General features: G+C 42.1%; 2 protein-coding genes across 2 annotated transcripts in view; both read right to left on the bottom strand.

Moving 5' to 3' along the window:
• LOC307266990 (protein TANC2-like) overlaps positions 1-3,869 on the bottom strand; it is a 47,291-nt gene extending 43,422 nt beyond the window's left edge. Inside the window, exons 1-2 of the mRNA XM_080049147.1 lie at positions 3,647-3,869; positions 2,837-2,985 (exon numbers count right to left, since the gene is read on the bottom strand). Coding sequence (XP_079905273.1) covers positions 2,837-2,985; positions 3,647-3,683 — 186 coding nt within the window. The 5' untranslated portion in view covers positions 3,684-3,869. The remainder of the gene's footprint in view (positions 1-2,836; positions 2,986-3,646) is intronic.
• A 3,776-nt stretch (positions 3,870-7,645) lies between these two features.
• The window catches only part of LOC307267354 (protein TANC1-like), a gene marked incomplete at both ends in the record, with an annotated part of 28,896 nt that continues 17,910 nt past the window's right edge, over positions 7,646-18,631 (bottom strand). The window contains 2 exons of the mRNA XM_080049667.1: positions 7,646-7,680; positions 11,682-11,798. Coding sequence (XP_079905793.1) covers positions 7,646-7,680; positions 11,682-11,798 — 152 coding nt within the window. The remainder of the gene's footprint in view (positions 7,681-11,681; positions 11,799-18,631) is intronic.

Below are 18,631 nucleotides of genomic sequence, written 5' to 3'. Positions count from 1 at the left end.
ACGCTAATATGTTAATTGTGCAGCTCTCCAAGGATTTAAATTTAGAGGATGATGAGTAGAATTATTGAAAGTTGAATTATATTTCTATTTCAGATGACTTGCTCAAACAAATCTGGCAAGCTACAATATTTAAACAACTCAATAAAAATCTACCATAAAGTAATACAATTGCCATGTTCTGCAATGAAATGTGTGCTAAGAGAGTTTGGTGATGATCTATTATCAATCATTTCGCCATGGACAGGACAGTTAAGTGTCAATGCTTACAGAACACACACAAATATCCACACAAACAGATAAACCCTTTAAAACTATATGCAACCACGCCAACACAATGGCTCTATCTGTAGGGCTAACACACCTTCTGCGCTGGTGCTGATCTGACCTTAAACATCGCATAAGGATTGGATTGAACTTGGAGCATATATTGGGTCTATTCGACATGCGGGAGCACGAGAGTATGAAAGGCAATTAGCTGCGATCTCTGCAAGTTAAGGTCACCCTGTTCCCTCAGCTGGTGAAGAGTGGCAGCACAGACACCAGCTACTGGGAGCAGTTACCTATGTCAAAAGCAAGATGGTAGATGTGCCTTATAGAGAATGCTTCCACCCCCCAACCTAACTGATTCTGGTTTAGATGACAGACATTTAACATCACTTGTGCTTTAACAACATCCTGCAAAGAGGGGTGGGTTCCAAATACTCTAAAACAGAACGATTGGTACCGAAATATCAATAAGCAAAGCATAGGAAAAGAGAGGACAATGATTCCTCTAAATCTACATCAAATCTTCATATTTTTTGCACCATTTCATGGAGAGCAGAATCAAAAAGAGTACCGCAAAGTAGTGATATTTGTATTGATAAAATCTTAATGATACCTATCTATCTATCTATCTATCTATCTATCTATCTATCTATCTATCTATCTATCTATCTATCTATCTATCTATCTATCTATCTATCTATCTGCTGTTTAACTGTAACGTGTTAGGAGAACATTCTAATTGGCTACTAAGATTCTGTCCCAAATCTCGAGGTAGTCCTTGTCACATTCGGTGGTAAATGAATCCAACAAACTGCAAAGCCAGAGAACAGTGTGTGTTGGTCAGTCAGATATATAAAAAAAACGAATGAGTTTGCAGTGTTTGCACGATGCAACAGGGTGCTGGTGTGTGTGTGAGTCACGTCTCTAAAAAAGAGCCGCTTGAATAAAGCTCTCTCTCTCTCAATTCATAACACCCCCACTGCTACAGCTAGCTCCTCCAACAAGCACAGGCAGCAGTCCATCAGTCTAATCGCTAATCCACAGCACTTTAGTGCAAACTCATACACCTAGGCCCACTCTGAGCGCTTTAGCAACAGGTCCCCCCTTCCGCTCAAACACAGACACGCACACACACACACACACACACACAAATACACACACACACACACACACACACACTCTCCGCGACTGTTTTCTCTCTGTCGATTTGAAAAATTCATAGCTGTCAAATCAGGTTTAGGTAGAGAACCCATGACATCTGCTGCGAAGCTTAAAGAAGGCCCGCTGTGCCAAGAGCTGTTTTGTTGCAGTGCAGGAGAGAAACCTGCCGCATGCCAGCTCATGAAAACATGCTTTCACAAAGCACGTTTAAAGCTCTATTGCGTAATTTCTGTTGCATGAGGAATTCTGAATGCATGAGGTATGCCTTGTGTGATCGCGCATGGATTGTATTCCTTCTACAGTACGTCCATGTTTTTTTTCTTAGCAGTAGAATGAATCAACAACTGCAACATTTCTTAGGCACTTTGTGTCAACTCGTTTGGCGATGGCTTGAATGTGACCAACATTCATTTATATGTAAAGTTACGCACTAAAGCTTTAAAGCAAGCTATGAAAATAGCATTTGCCACATCAAAATCTGATTGGACAGGTAGATATCGGCTTCTTGATGGAGAGGCACTGATAAATTCTGAATCTGACGCGATCTAGTGTCTGAGGGCAATTTGCGGAGAAGGCCTTTGATCTAGCTATCCTAACTTCCAACGATCTGTCAAAAACAAGTGTAAACAAGGACATTACGAAGATGAATGTCAAAACAGATCGAATCAGACGATTGCGTGTTTGTTCAAGTCACATAGCGCTATATCTCTCACAATAGGAATGTGTCAGAATCAAATACTCAATAAGATTATTAGATTAGGAAAACCACAACGATGTCATTAAGGGCAATGACATTTTGAACTCAAACAGGTTTTTGGGGCACAGATCCTTATCCGTCTATTTTTAAGTCTTAAACAAACGCAGACAATGTTTCCCTTGGCTGTGAGCATCTGGTGACATCATGTCATGAGATCTGAACATGTTGGAGCTGAACTTAAAGGTGGAGTCAGCAATACAGTTGTCAAAATCAGTGAATATCTCCTCACGATCCGCTACCTGTCCATAATGTGTGTGTGTGCGCTGAACAATAAATCCAGTGTTAATCCACAGCCTAGGCTCTGTAAATAGGTATGTTCTTAGCTACGGTGGGCCCCTTTGGTTTGCATTTGAGTTTACAGAGCGTAAGCTGTGTACATTAGCTTTTTTTTTCAGCGCAAACACGGTATGGATAGCATACCATGAGGGGATATTCATAGATTTTCACAAAAAAAAAGTGATTTTGACAACAAGGCAAGCGTTCTCCAGAATCACTGACTCCACCTTTAACTGCACAAGTCAGAAAAAAAACCTGTAGCTTTCTGTGTTTAACATAAACCTTCATAGACGAAATCCAGACAAAAAAATTCAGTCCCTCCTCAAATCACATGGAAAGAAGAACTGTCCCATTCATTTGCTTAAAGACCCTTACCTGTCTGGCCTCAGGTTCCTCCATGCTGTAGTGGGTGCCGGCCGGCCCCTCGTTGACTTTGTCTCCCAGAAGGAAACCCAGGCGCGTCATCAATGTGTTGGCTGCCTCGTCCACCGACGGAGGGGGGCCCAGCTCCTGGCTTGACTCCCCTGCACAGGCACACAGAGGCGGAGGAGGGGAGGAGAGGAGGAGGGGAGGAAGACAAGTGTGTGGGAGAGAGGGAAAAAAGAGAAAGAGAGAGAGAAAAGAGTGTCAGTGCTGGTGGGTGGGAATTGAGCAGCAGCTTCGGTTTTACACGCACACACACAAAAAAAAGGGCTTTATATCCGCCGCCTCTTTACCCCGGAAGTACTTTTAAAAGGTGCAGTAAGCCATACTGGAGAATTCTTGTTGTCGAAATCATGTGTTAAAATCAGTGATTATCTCCTCACTCATCTGATGCCTGTACATACTGTGTGTGCTAAATCTGGTGATAATACACAATCTAAGGTATGTAAACTGGTATGTAAACAAAGGGGCCCACCGTAGCTGGCAACATCCAAGTTTACAGAGCCAAGGCTAAACCAGATTTATTCAGCACACACAGCCAGGTAGCAAATCGTGAGAAATCATACACTCATTTGGCAAAAAATTATTTTGACAACAATAATTCTCCAGAATCACTGACTCTACCTTTAAGACAAAGCATATCGGCTGCCTTTACTTTTTGCATAAACCAAAAGCAGCCACAATGACAACAACATCACACCCGGATACAAGCTACACAGGAGCACCTGCGCTTGCCTACAACAACTCTATTGAACAGCCTACCTGAGGTTTCTCTTAACTCAGAGCCAGAGCTGTGCATTAAAGAAACATTCCACCGCACATGGAAGTCTTTTGTCGAGGCGTCCGCTTAGATAAACTCCAAAAAATCCCGTCAGCCACAACCACAAGAATCCCTTCAAACTGTTTACAGAAGCCCTTTCTCCACGCAGACTGGCAGAAGCCTTCCACACACACACACACACACACACACACACCCGAAGACAGCTCCTTCCGCACCACTCGTCATCACCACCGCAGCTCAAGTGACGTGATCAGATACGCCCTTCACCTGTGTGTGTGTGTGTGTGTGTGTGTGTGTGTGTGTGTGTGTGTGTGTGTGTGTGTGAGTGAGAGAGAGAGAGGAGAGAGAGAGAGACTGTGTGTATGAGTGTGTGTGTGAGTGAGTGAGAGACAGAGAGAGAGAAGGAGGGTGAGGGTGTGTATGTGTGTGTGTATGAGAGAGAGAGAGAGAGAGAGAGAAAGGGACTGTGTGTGTGTGCGACTTTTTAAGAATAAGTGGGTGTGTTATCCACTTCTCTATTCTGTTTACAGAAACTCCCAGCTACAAAGGGAAAAAAGAAAAAACACAAGGAGTGAGCCTGCGTGAAGATCAGATGATCAAACACAACCACACACACCCACTAACACCACACACACACACACACAAACACCACACGCACACAAACACATAAATAAACACAGTCGTAGAGCCGAGGGATTTCAGTTGCCAACTTTGCAACGTGACCCAAAACAAAATCCCTTAATGACATCATCCTTCTCACCCCTGTTGCCTGGTTACTAACCATCCATAACAAACCCTCATTGGTGGCTGTATCATTTTTTTTTTTTTTTCACCAACACCTGGCTATAATGCCCACGAGGCTGCTGCTGCCATATCCATTTCCATTCAATCTAACTTTATTTACCGCGGTGTCACTCTTTCACTAATTACTTTGCCGCTCCGGAACAAACTAACTAGCCTGCCGAAGACAAATGGCTGGTGTGGGACGTGTGAGCCTGTGAATTAGACCAGGCTTTAATGACATTTGAAGCCGAGTGCACCGAGATAAACGCTGTTTAAATAAACAGCAGCGAGCGAGACACAGAGAGAGCCATGTCTCGTATTCCTGCGGGGCAGGTTAGACCAGACTGGCAGGTAGCTGCTGCTGCTGCTACTGCAAGTCCTGACTGACGACCATTAGACACTGAGACAGTCCCAGGCACCTCACCACCACCACTGGTAGACGGACAGCCTGTACAAAGCCTGTGGCCTTTTCCCTTGTCTGTTTTAACACTTACAGACAGACAGGGCAATCTAAAAAAACCTTGTGCTACCCCCACTCCCCACTCTCTCATGGACAGACAGGCAGAGAACTGTCAGGATCCTCATTAGATTGTCTCTCAGAGCAAAGTGAGAAAGACAGGAAGCTTTTGAGAGGGAGGGGAAATCAACCTTTAAATAGGGCTTGATTGAGAAAAAAATATCTTATCGTGATTACTGTAAATGATAGTGAAATTCCGATATGATTTGCAATATCGTAGGGAATCATCAATGTAGCATAATTAAATAATTATGGTGTGATATTTGAAATACAGAGATAGCTTTGTGGAGCTGATAGGCTTACACAACTCTGTGTCAACTCGTTTGGCGATGGCTTGAATGTAACAGACATTCATTCATTTATATGAAAAAGTTACACACTATGGCTTAAAGTGTGTAGAATCTGATGTTTAGGAAGGCCCTCTCTGCAGCATGCCAAAAGTTAATTGAAATGGGGGCGCCTTTAGCTCAGTTGGTAAGGCGTCCCCACCCCCGGTTCGATTCCCACCCGCGGTCTATCTCTGCATGTCACTCCCCTCTCTGCCCCATTTCACCTCTGTCTCTCTGCACTGTCAATAAAGCATAAAAATGCCAAAAATATATCAGTTGCCCTTAAATAATATCGCACCTTCCTGTGATTAAAAAATTGCAGTAGGTTCACATTGCAATTTCGATTCAATTTCGATTAATTGCGCGGCCCTACTTTGAAGCAAACCGGGATGATTTATTTTTTTATTATTATTATTTTTTTAAACACAGTATCTAACCAATAACGAGGTAATCACAGCACACATTAGGTCCAGAACAGCTAATTATGCATATAAGCCTTGATGAGGTGGTGGATATAGCTATAGTGGCCTCAGCTGGGTACATTTAATACGGAGCAAAAAAAATACATCCGTCCCTTCCCAAGGTCAGTGAATCTTCCAGCCTCCCCCTGAGGAAGAGCACTGAATGCAGTAATGGAGGAGATGTGGTAGGTTAGTATAGATGATGGAATTATGGGCTAACCACACAGGGGAACGGCTGGAGATAATGTGTAGCCATCGAGGAGGAAATTTAATGCAAACAGAAGCTAAACCTCCAACCCACCCGACCACATCGTGAAAGCTGTGGTGTGTCTGTGTGCCTGGACACAGAGGCAGTGAAGGCCTCCCAGTTTGACAGACTGGTCGAAGTATATCCAGTGAATACATTAGCTCTGATTAGTCAATTGCTCCTGAGGGGTTCTTGCAGCCGTGACCGTGATCAAACAGGGGGCTCAGTGTGTGTGCGTGTGTCTATCTCAGCCACCTCTGTGTGTGATAGCGTGTGTCTGCGTCCCTTTCATTAATCTCTTTGTTCCCTGGCCTGTACTGTATCTAGTTAAAGCTGAACTCCGTATGAGTAATAGTAAGAATTTCAATAATTTAAAAAAATAATTATATTATTTTTCATGGGAATTTTGTGCACAACAACCATTCCACTTGAATTTGACTGACTAGACCAGACTTCTTTGCTAAATACTATTTTGAGTTGTAATGTCTGCTCCCTACATTCACGCAAGAATCACACAGGCACTCAGGAAGTAAATGTGAAGTGAAATCGGAACTGTATTGCTAGCGAAAAAAATAAATAAAAAAATAAAAAAATAACATGCTTAAGATAACTAATGGGCTAATTACAGTACAGCTTTAAGTTCCCATTTTTCGGTTCCCCTTTATATTATTTGTTTTACTTCTTACAACAGTGTCTCTGTAGCAGTCAGCTATTGGATGACTGACTCTCTGCAGGGGCGAGCAGTTTGTCTGTGCTACCTTTGATGTGGGAGAAAAGAAAATCGCAGTAAAGACATGGTTCAGATCCAGCGATTTGGGCAACTATGACCACACAGCTGTCAAATATAATCCAATTCTTTATGTTTGATGGACAAAAGAAAACAAAAATACATTATCATGGACATCATGGAACATCTGTTTACAAAGCCTTTCATCTAAATGTAGCCCATACTAATCTAAGGGGGAAACATACAGAACATTACCATAATCTAAGGGTTGTGCATATTGATTTCTTTCTATTTATAGCTCTACTTTTTGTTCTTACAACACATCAATTATGACAATCGCACACACAGCATGTCTCACTTGAAGACACACATGCAGATTGCTTCAAAGCTACATGACAGCGCTGGGAACATAACACACTCGCCTGAGGAGCAACTTCAGGCATTTCCGCTGACAGTGACACCATGAGATTCCTTAATGATGCATTTGAATATGAAAAAAAGAAAATCGTGTCTTATTATTATCTTTTTTAAAACCAGCCCCCCTCCAAATTACACACACACACACACACACACACACACACACACACACACACACACACACACACACACACACACACACACAATAACACGCACACTCTTCATTCCTGAGCTGCGAAGGAGACAGATGGTTACCATAGCAACTATCTTTGCGCGCAGCTAGGAATGTGTTTCAGTGCAGAGCGCATCTGTTTTCTCGGCGGCCGTCCACAGAGCTGCCCTCAGCGCAGAGAGAGGAGAACAAGAGAGAGAGAGAGAAGCATGTGTGCTGCAAGCGGGGGACTGGACAGGGCAGGAGAGAGGGTGGTATTAATAGGCCCGGGACACAGGTAAGATAACACACACACACACATACCATTTGGTATCTCTGGTTTCACCTTCACCTGCGCACTTCCGCAGGGAGGAAATACTTATCTACAGACAAGGAGTGGAGGTATGGAGGACACATATAAATTTATAGAAAAATTCTCATCCAGTCTTCCTCTTTCAAAAAATTATAAATGAAACCCACTCACAGAGAACCAATCAAGCCATTATTCATCAAACTAAAAACACTCCTATATCAATATATTGAATGATTGTAAAAATATGCAAAGTGTGTCCAAATCAACTAATATGGTAAAAATAGGCCTGGGCCGGAGATAAGAACACACACACACATACCATGGTGGCTCTGTTTTCACCTGCACCTGCGCACGTCAGCAGAGAGAAATAGTTTTCTTCAAACAAGGTATGGAGGTATGGAGGACACACATTCACATCCAATATCCATCCTTCAAAAGAGAGATAGTAAGATGAGGAATGAAAATGCTCACAGAACCAAGAAAATCCATAATGTATTCATCAAACTGAAAGAGGTTCTTGATAATAACAAACTATTCAAATAATGTCCAAAGCAACTATTCAACAATTGCCTTTTAGTATACAGTATACAGGGGTTCCAGCTACGAGAAAAATAACACCAAGTTGAGAGGAGCCTGTATATTCAATTAAAAGGTGAAAATTAATTAGTAGAATATAGCTGATAACACTAAAGGAAATGAAACCCAGGTAGATTCACACCTGTGTATGAGCTTCAAGTCAAAATAAAAATATGAATAACAATGAACATACCAGCACAGAGAGATATGCAGTATATACACGGCAGCACAGATATCAAGAAAGCAGACAGGAAGGTCTAATCAAGAGATCAGAGGAGTGAATTTCACATTCCTTCTATGCACGGTTGTGATCTTAATCTATGTATTAACATCGGAAGGTTGCATACATGAGAGCACACTGACACTCAGGTCTTCAAGTATGATGATATGCAGTATACGTATAGACTGTGAGACCATCAGCAGAGGCTTTACTATACGTTTTATGCAGTAGAAACGTTCCCTCTAACATTTTAGGGTTTATTCAGCTATTGTGGTCAATGTTGCAAATCAATGAACAGGATTGCTTTATGGTCATATTGGATACAGATTTGACTTTTGCATCAGTATGATAAAGTACAGTCAAAAACACCTTGTCGGGCATTTACTGTATGTTCTATAATACCCAAAAATACCATTCCCATTAACAGTGACTCAACTCATTTTCCAGGAGCTTTTTACATACATACAGCCAATCATATCGGACATTAATAACAACACGTAAAAAATAACTGCAACATGTCAATTTGGTCTTCTAAGATGCTGATGTGATCCTTACTCCTAAAAAAACCAACTACACTTTGTAAGTAGAGGTTGTAAACTACAGCGCACGTTTGTTTACTCTTTCCCCTCAATCCAGAGCTGTGCATCAGCCTGCCAGTCACTGTCAATCAGACACAGACAATGACATGAAGTGATGGCAATGAGAAAAAATAGTTACAGAAGGGTTAAAGAGAATTATGAAATATGATCTCGCTTCTACTTTAACTCAACTCAAAAAGGTAAGTCGATATGAGGATATGGAAGAATATATGGATATTGTGATATGAAATTACATGATAGAGGATTTTATATATATAGCGCCCCCACACCCAGTATGCCGGAGGGGTTGAGCTATCACATCAGTAGAAAAGCCTTCCAGTCTGATTTATACGAGGAGGACGGCTCGGTGGTGGATTTAACAAGATTTATCTCACAATATATTCAAAGACTTATGAGACCACAAATTTCTTTTGTAGGCAATAAAAATCAGCTGATACCTGGCTTCCTCCAGGCGACAGACAGTGTCAAGCAGCAGAGTGCAGACCGGCATGTCATCAGATGTTCAAGTCAATGCTGCTGATGCCAGAGCGCCCTTGTTAAAGCTATAGTGCGTAACTTTTTTTGTATATATGAATGTCAGTTACATTTAAATCATCGCCAAACAAGATGACTCAAGAGTTGATTGATCAGCTCCACAAAACTCTGTGTATTTCTCAGTATGGCATTGTTTAAAAAACTGGTGTCGCCCCCCCAACAGTGGCGCAAGTGAACAGAAAAATCCCAAAAAGCGTTTGTTTCAGTGGTGGATTCTACTGCTAAGAAAGAACCTGGACATACAGCAGAAGGTATACAATCCATGTGCAATCACAGAAGGCTTACCTCATGTAGATGCACCGACAGTGTTGTTGCAATTACTCAGAATTCCTCATTGGGCCAGATAAGTTACACACTATAGCTTTAGGAGCTCATCCGTCTGTCCGGACACAAGTGTTCACCCATGAAAACTGATACTAGCCTTTCTCCGGTTTCCTCTTCTGCTCAAGTTCAGAAAATGTCTGTATGTAATCAACTGTTTTCCTGCCTCGATGCCACTCGAGATTTTGCCATTTCTATCCCTCGAAATTGTCACACATGCAGGAGCAGCTCATCACAAAAGATGAGGCTATTCCACAGTCTTATTCACTGGATTGAGGCAAAACAAAGCCGGCATCCTCTTCAATTTTTCATCCATGATATTCAACAGCAAGCAAAAACTGAATGGGTCCCCTCGAATGTACGACATACACAGACATGTACAGGAAAACGAACTGTAATAAAAAAATATTTTCGAATATTTTTTCCAGACACAGACCACATACTTAGAGCCCCCATTGAGCAGTAAAACTCAGCAGAAGAGGTTGGCAGACGGAGATGGCTGGCCCTAGCCCTCCATCGACCATTTTCCTCCTAAATAACACTTAGTCACAGGGACCCCCCCCCCCCCCCCCCCAGATCACTACTTCTCTCATGTCCTCCTCCAGCCCTGACTGTAGTGTTGCAGTATCGTTCTGCTCTGCTGAGAAGCCCGCATAGGAGGCACAGAGGTCGAGCCAATATGGACGGGTCAGAAAGCCAACACCGCGCTAAGATGATAAAGCAGATATAATCCTACAACCAGAGTCTCCCCAGAGCACTGTCCTCGAGTGACCCAGCTACTGGCCAGCCTGTGTGTGTGTGTGTGTGTGTGGGGGGGGGGGCAGGGATGAGAGAGGGGGGAGAAGGGGGTTTGACAGGAGAAATCTGGTCTGTCCACAGGATTACACGGCAACACCAACTGTGAAGTTAACATAAAACAGAGGTGGCATTTTAACAAGCTCTGTGTCCGAGAAACAGCGCAGTGAAAAAGCAAACAAGGAAGGATTATGGAGCTTTTCCACTGCATGGTACCGGCTCTACTTAACTTTACTCTTTTGGTTTTCCACCATTGCAAAGTACCTGGTACCTACTTTTTTGGTACCTACTCCGTCAAGGTTCCAGAAGTAGGTACCATGTACTAAACGGTGATTGGTCAGAGCACCATCAATAGGCGGCCCCCTATCCTGGACAACAAACAGCCAAGCTACTGTTGCAGTCTCAGTTTTGGAGCTTGCCGTCTCTCAGGTTTAATTTACTTTCTTTCAAAACTGGCAACCCCGGGACAACCACACAGTGTTCGCTCAACAAAGTACAGCGATTCCTCACCATCATTCAATCCTGCACAAAAATCCAACATGTAACATTAACCATGTTGGTAACATTAACCAACAAAAAATAAAACAATAAGGCAACCTGCTATGACACAGCACATTTTTCTGAGTGGTATAGGACCGAACATTTCTTCATCCAAAAACAAAATGAGACAATAGTTGAGTAGAAATGCATAAACACTGAGCCACACAGACGTGGCACTATCGTTTTAATGGAAAACAACCTCCAGAAGATTACCTGATACCAAAAGGCGAGTAGAATAGAGTAGCAACGAGGATGGACACTGTGGTCTCCGGCAAAGGTATTTCATTTATGACCTTTTCAAATGTTTTATGGCTACAAGCGGAATAACTCGCAAAACCTCAGATTCTCCCCATCTCTCTCTCTCTCTCTCTCTCTCTCTCTCTCTCTCTCTCCACTGCATTCACAAACAGGAACAAACATGCAGAAAACACAAACGAAATGGAGGGATGATGAGCTGGCTAAAAAAAAAAAAAAAAAAAAACTTACCAGGGCAGTATGTGTCCAGGTCTGGATTCTTGGCAGTGGTGGAGGTGTGTGTAGGGGAGCCAAGCTCTGATTGTGGAATGCGAGGGCTCTCCACAAACTTTGCTTTCCGCAGAGGGGCTGGGAGCAGAAAGCGTGCACACACACACACACACACACACACACACACACACACACACACAGAAGGGAGACAACATGTACACACACAGAGACACACACACACACGCATACAGATCAGGGAGATGGAAGTATAGACAAGAAAGAGAGGAGTGACAGGGACAGGAGAGAAGAGGGAGGAAGACAGAGAGAGAGAGAGAAAGCTTATGAGCTTGAAGCAGGACACACTGATATAATGAAAACATCCTCAAGGCTTTCTTCAATGGCTCAGCTTAGGGTCGAATACAGTTGAAGCATGAGTATACAAACAGCAAGGGTAATCAGGTATGGACTATAGGGCAAAACCAATGGAGCACTACAGCCTCAAAACCGCCACGAATTCGTAAGAAAAATACCAGCAATAATCCTCTGTATAGGCTTATGTTTCAATCAAAGAGCAGCGAACAACATGGATGGATCTTTCTCACGGAAAAAATTTGAGTATAGAAGAAAAGTCAAAGCTTGTTGAGTCTCCAGTATGTAGTCCAGCGTCATAATCACACCAGGGGATTGCAAATGAGGTCCATTTTTGGAATGTTCTTGCGCCTGACTCCAGCACATAGTCTGATACATCACAAGGATTTTTTTTTTTTTTACATTTTTTGACAAGAAAATTCTGCGAAAGAGACAGAGAGAGAGAGAGAGAGAGAGAGAGAGAGAGAGAGAGAGAGAGACAGAGAGAGAGAGACAGAGTGTGTTGAAAAGCCGGGGGTGGTTGGTTGTATCACGATCTTTTTTTTCTGGGTTGTGTCGGTCGCAGCATGGGGATTGTAAGCACTGTTACAGAGACCGGATTATGGTGTCATCGCGAGTGCATACGATTGTAGCCGCAGTAGGAACAGGAATTGACAACTATAGCACACAGGGAAAGACACCCATTCAAAAAAAGTTCTACTCTACCATCTATTAATTATTAGGTAACAGAACTCTGCAAGGACGTTGCAGTAGAATCCCTGATTGGGTTGCTTCTCCATAGCAGACAATAGTAACTTGATCTCTCGTCCATCTCTCTTGTTTTGACATGTAGACAAAAAAAAACATAGCTTATATTAGATTATTTTAAACCTATCAATAAGAACAGCGGGAAAAAGGTGATAGATAGCTGGATAGATAGATAGATAGATAGATAGATAGATAGATAGATAGATAGATAGATAGATAGATAGATAGATAGATAGATAGATAGATAGATAGATAGATAGATAGATAGATAGATAGATAGATAGATAGATAGATAGATAGATAGATAGATAGATAGATAGATAGATAGATAGATAGATAGTCCATTTTAAATACAGTAGGTGTGCCATCCAAAGCTAAATGCTCACATAAAGTAGGAACAAGGACGCATTCTACTTATCCTTTCTGTAATGCAAGTCCTCACTTCCCTGAAATTGATACTGTCATGGAGTGAGACACGGGCCCAATTGTGCAAAGACAATGCAGCTAATGTCAACGTACTGTAATCGTGTACATGGCTCATTTGTTCGGCTTATTATTTTCCTGTTTCATACTGGTGCTGGGAGATGTTAAGGGGGGGATGGGCAGGATCATATCTCAGCATCGTTTGTTCTTAATTAACTAATCATGTTGAATGAGGGTCTAAAAATAGATTATATACATAGTGTATGCTGCTACTGTTAACCGTTCCTATTATGGATGAGTGCACATGTCCTAAGCTATTCAGTGTGGCAGAGACACTGTGTGTTGAGTGGGGTAAGCAGGAAGTGAGGAGCAGCAGTCGAAACATATGTTCAAGCAACAATGGCTGCAAGACAACAGCAAGCTTCTTAGCACTTTCTGAATAGGGTTCATATTACAGCTAATGCCAATACAATGTGTGTGTGTTGGGAGTATGTGTGTGTGTGTTTGTGTGCGTGTGTGTGTGTGTTTGTGTGCGTGTGTGTGTGTGTGTGTGTGTGTGTGTGTGTGTGTGTGTGTGATAATGGGTAGATAGTGAAGTTATGTGTCTGTCTATATAGTGTCTCTTAGTTTAAGTAAGGACAAAGATACATCATATCGGGTTTAATTAACCATGTCCACCATCTTAGTTTCGAAAGCATGCTAACATTTGCAATAAAAAACAACCTCAGGCTGATGTTATTAGTTATTGCAGTAATACACTTTGTGCATAAATCAATGTATTTGGGAATAGTGAAACTTTTACCCAATGATAGTGCTACAGGAAAAGTGAAGCGATCATTCTAATGTAATACAATGTACATGTTGTTAATTGTTATGTACCCAATTCCATGTCCATACAATTCACGGGGACTATGAATGTCTGTACACAAATCATGTCAATCAATCCAGGATCAAAGTGAGGGTACCTCAAACAACCACTTTCCCTGGTACTATGCCACTATTATGGCTGAAAAGAACTATCCCAAACGTAGAGAAAAAATTGTCTTCAACCGACATTGTTGAGTTCATCCGAAAAACGCATTTTAAACAACGTATTTAGGATCTCCCTCAAAGGTCAGCACCTTTTTCAGATCTGAAACAAACTAATCACTCGTCGCTTGGTCTGACTTTCCACCAATTCATTGCAATCTGCCGTCAGGAAATGAGATATTCTTCTCACCCAGTCCAACAAACAAAAACAAATTCTCCCTGGCAGAGGAAATAAAGAACTCCGTCAGAGCGACGTGTACGCATGTGAAATAGATTTAGTCACTAGCCACGCACGCACGCACACAGACACACACACACACACACACACACACACACACACACACACACACACACACACACACACACACACACACACACACACACACAGACACACACACACACACACACCAACTGTTAATACTGTTTGGGTACGGTCTGGAGAGGACTCCGCTCATTGACCACATCTAGGAAGCGAGCCAGCACAGATGCCACAGTGCGAAACTACAACTGACAGCCAGAGAAAGAAGGGACCAGAGTTATCCACGACTGGATCCACCGCCATGACAGCCGAGACATACTCTGTGTATTCTGCCTTGACAAACAGGCTTACAGGCTAAATAAATGTATTTTGAAGAAGAAAGATTCTATGAAATGCATCTATGTCAATCAATTACTAAAAATTATGAACACGTGAGTAAGTAAAGCAATGTGCAAGTGTCATACGCCAAAAGGTGCCAATAACATTGCACTGTACAAAACAAACTGTGTTGGTACTGTCAAAGACATTATATAAGATACAACCTTGAATATCCCTTTTTATCAATACTTTTACATTCATTTTGACGTCCAAAGCATTGATCATCTTTCAAAAGGAATGTGTCATTTGTTTCAAAGCATTGGTCACAATTGGTGAATCCACAATCAATCTTCCCCCCTCTTCATTAAAAGACTACGTTGTGTGCACTATTGAGCAAAAGCTTTCGATTTTCTGTTTGGCATCATCGCGAATTAAACAAGCAGGAAAATCAGGGATCTATAGGTCACTGGAAGGTGGAACTGTTGGGAACGTGTTATCCAAATATTGTTGTATGCCACTGCACTAAATAAATGAAGAATCTACTATAAGATATATCATAATAAATGTTAAAAAAAAAGTGCATATAGATAGGCAATGGAAAAGGGGGAGGGGGCTAGCTGGACATTATTTTCATGCAAAAAAGTGCCCAAAGTTAGATTTTTCTTTAATAACCACCTTCCTGCCTGATATCGATGAGGCAATAATTTACGTTTAAATCAAAAAATTAAAAAATACTAGCTGCTAGTGCACCTGCAGTGGCAAGAGGCTTGAAACAGCTCGCAACTAGCTATTGAAAAGCTACACACAGTCAAGAGTGTGACAGACAAGGCTTTCACGAGACAATGTGTCTGCATCAACAATGATCTCTCCTTACAATCTATCCACAGATTTCACCTCCTGAATCTTTCACGGTATACCTGCTCAGCTCTGACTGCGACTGGGTTAAAAGACTAAAAGCACTTGTTTATTTCTACCTCCACTATATCAGTTTTTCTGAATGGGAGATTACTTTCTTCGTTTTGGCTTTTGTGTCTCCTTGATCTCACCTCTATAAAATGGTGAAGTGAGCCTCCTGTCTATTGAGGTAAATCCCCCTTCTATAGCAGCGGCTCCCGGAGGCTAAATCCCGGGGACTTCTCTTGTGTTTTGTCAGTGTGCGTTGCCAGGTTTGGGGATGGGTGACAGTGTGATGGATGGCAGCAGGGCAAATCCACTCCTCTAATGAGCTTATGAATAAATATATATATCTAGTCTCATAGCGCTGCTGTGTAGACGCATATGGCCGTGAAATAGATATTTGTTAACGTGCTCTGGTTGCGAAGGTGTGACTATTTAATATGCATGTGTCTCTTGTACATGTATGTAAAACGTGAGATTAGAGTGAGAGAGGAAGGGGGAGGGGGTGCAGAGAGGTGGGTGACAGTAAGTAAGCTAAGGGACAATGTAAAAATAAAGCGATGATCCCTATACTATATAAGATTGTCACACACACACACACACACACACACACACACACACACACACACACACACACACACACACACACACACACACACACACACACACACACACACACACACACACACACACACACACACACACACACACACACACACACACACACACACACACACACTTAAGTGAAATCATCATATGAAAGGAAGAAGCCAAGTCAATATTGTGATTCAAATGCACGTACCCAGGCTGTTGTGCATATGAAAGACGGCCGCTTCTTTTCAACATCAAATTCCCGTCAGACACAAGACCTGCGTCTGTCAACAGATACATGACAAGATCTGAATATGAATTGGCAACTGGAATATGCGAAGCGCAAGTTCTCATTTGCCGTAGATTAGGGAACGATAAACAAGTGAAAGGAGACAAATCTATAGCGTGTGGAAGTATTGTCTATACCAGTGTCTCTGATACACACGACCCCAGGCAGCCACACAGACAAAGACACCGGCGCCCACACACAAACACGTTAACACACACACACACACACACACACACACACACACACACACACACACACACACAGAGCTGTAATGGGGGTGAAGACATACATACATTGCCCCGGCTGTTTGCAACCCTGCAAGCAGAGATTTACAGAAACCGAGCATGCGGCCCTGGTCACTATGGCAACAGCAGAGCAAAAAGAAAACGACGAGTCTTGTCAACGTTTTGCTAAGGTTTGGTGTGGGGGGGGGGGTTGACGGGGGGGAGGGGGGTTGACGCTGGGTGATTTTGCAGGCACAGAAAAAGCTTGAAGGTCTCAACACATTTGATCAAATGGCATTTTTTGTACGGACAACTCTCAACCACTTTACAGGACCAGGTCTGCCCTTGGTCAACTCAGTTCAACAGAGGCCCTGAACCTATTTGTGTGGTGGTTGTCCTTGTCTGCTTTCTTCTCAGCTGAAGTGGACTCTTTTCAGTGTATCTATAAACGTGACCATAGTAAAGAGGGCTTTTACACACGTTTGAGGTCCTATGTATGGAAAAAAACATTGAAAAATGTTTCAAGGAAGTCTTCAATTGAACCGATACATGTCAAATAATTTTGAAAAAAAATTATCAAATTATACATTATGAGAAATACTATGAAAAACAATGTAAAATAAACTGTGTTGGCTGATTTGCAACAATACCGTCAAAATCAATGTTTATATAAAAGAACGGCTTATAAATAGCTGACCACTATTGTAATATGACTACCATATAAAATATCAAACATTAATTGAAGGACAACATACTGTTCTACTATTTTTGACTAATACCTGACAAAACTCTTCACATGTGACTAAGAACAATTCAGAATCTACAAAAGCAACACATAAAATCTCAGACTGAACTGTTGGCAGTCAGGTTGCATTGTGGGTGATGTAGGCGCCACGTTTACACAAAGAAGAACTAAATGGTATAAAAAAAAGACAATTTCTCTGCTCCTGCTGCAGCTATTTGGAATATTATTTATGCATTTCTTGCTGTGACTGTTTATAATGACTCTGGCAATGTTGTTGACGTGAAATAATAAAATCAGTGTAGCGTTCCTTTAATACATTACAGCTAAATTAACCCAGATGTGGTGGGTAATTAATGTAGGCTGCCTTGATACTGAGAACTTTCGACATGTTGTTTAACATTAACTTCAGCAGCCTTAATGTTTGGCCCAGAGGGTAGTTCACAGTGTGCACACCGTGATCCCGCTAAGACAGAGAGACCACTGTGGAGTTGCTGTGTTTGTCTTGTTGACTTGTTGAACAACACAATGCCGACCAGATGTTGCCGTGCGCAACACAAGCGAACTGTTCAGTCACAGACGCAAAAAAACAATGGCCGCTGACAGTCCATTAGCTAAACTGCTTCTCTCTCTTTTATGTTTGTGTGCCAGTGTGTGTGTTTGTGTGTGTGTGTGTGTGTGTGTGTGTGTGTGTCTTTCATTACATCCTTTTGGGGGGATTAGTCGAGACAAGGTGAGGCACGGGCACCATTTTCAGAGCAAAAATTTTCCTGAGAACGCTCATTACCCGAGCTCTCCCTTTCGCCGAGAGAGCTGTTAATTCAACGTTTGACATATACCTCACATCGGCCAGAGAAAAGACAACCCATAGAACAAAATGTAATGAAATCAAAGCTACATCCACAAACTGGTGTAGATTTTGCCCAGGGTAGTATTCTAGGCTGTTTATTTCCATCAAAGTGTCTGAAAATCACATTGATTTTTCACAAGGCGGTAATCGGTATGCAGCCGTGGAACAAGAGTGGCGCGATTGGATTCTTTAAAAGACTTTGTTGAAAAGCAACTAGACAGAGGGAAGGGACA

This window comes from Ammodytes marinus, assembly GCF_949987685.1.
Source record: "Ammodytes marinus genome assembly, chromosome: 20".
In the NCBI taxonomy this organism is placed as follows: Eukaryota; Metazoa; Chordata; class Actinopteri; order Uranoscopiformes; family Ammodytidae; genus Ammodytes; species Ammodytes marinus.
The sequence above is the reverse complement of the archived record's forward strand: the minus strand, read 5'-3'. Positions and strand labels throughout refer to the sequence as shown.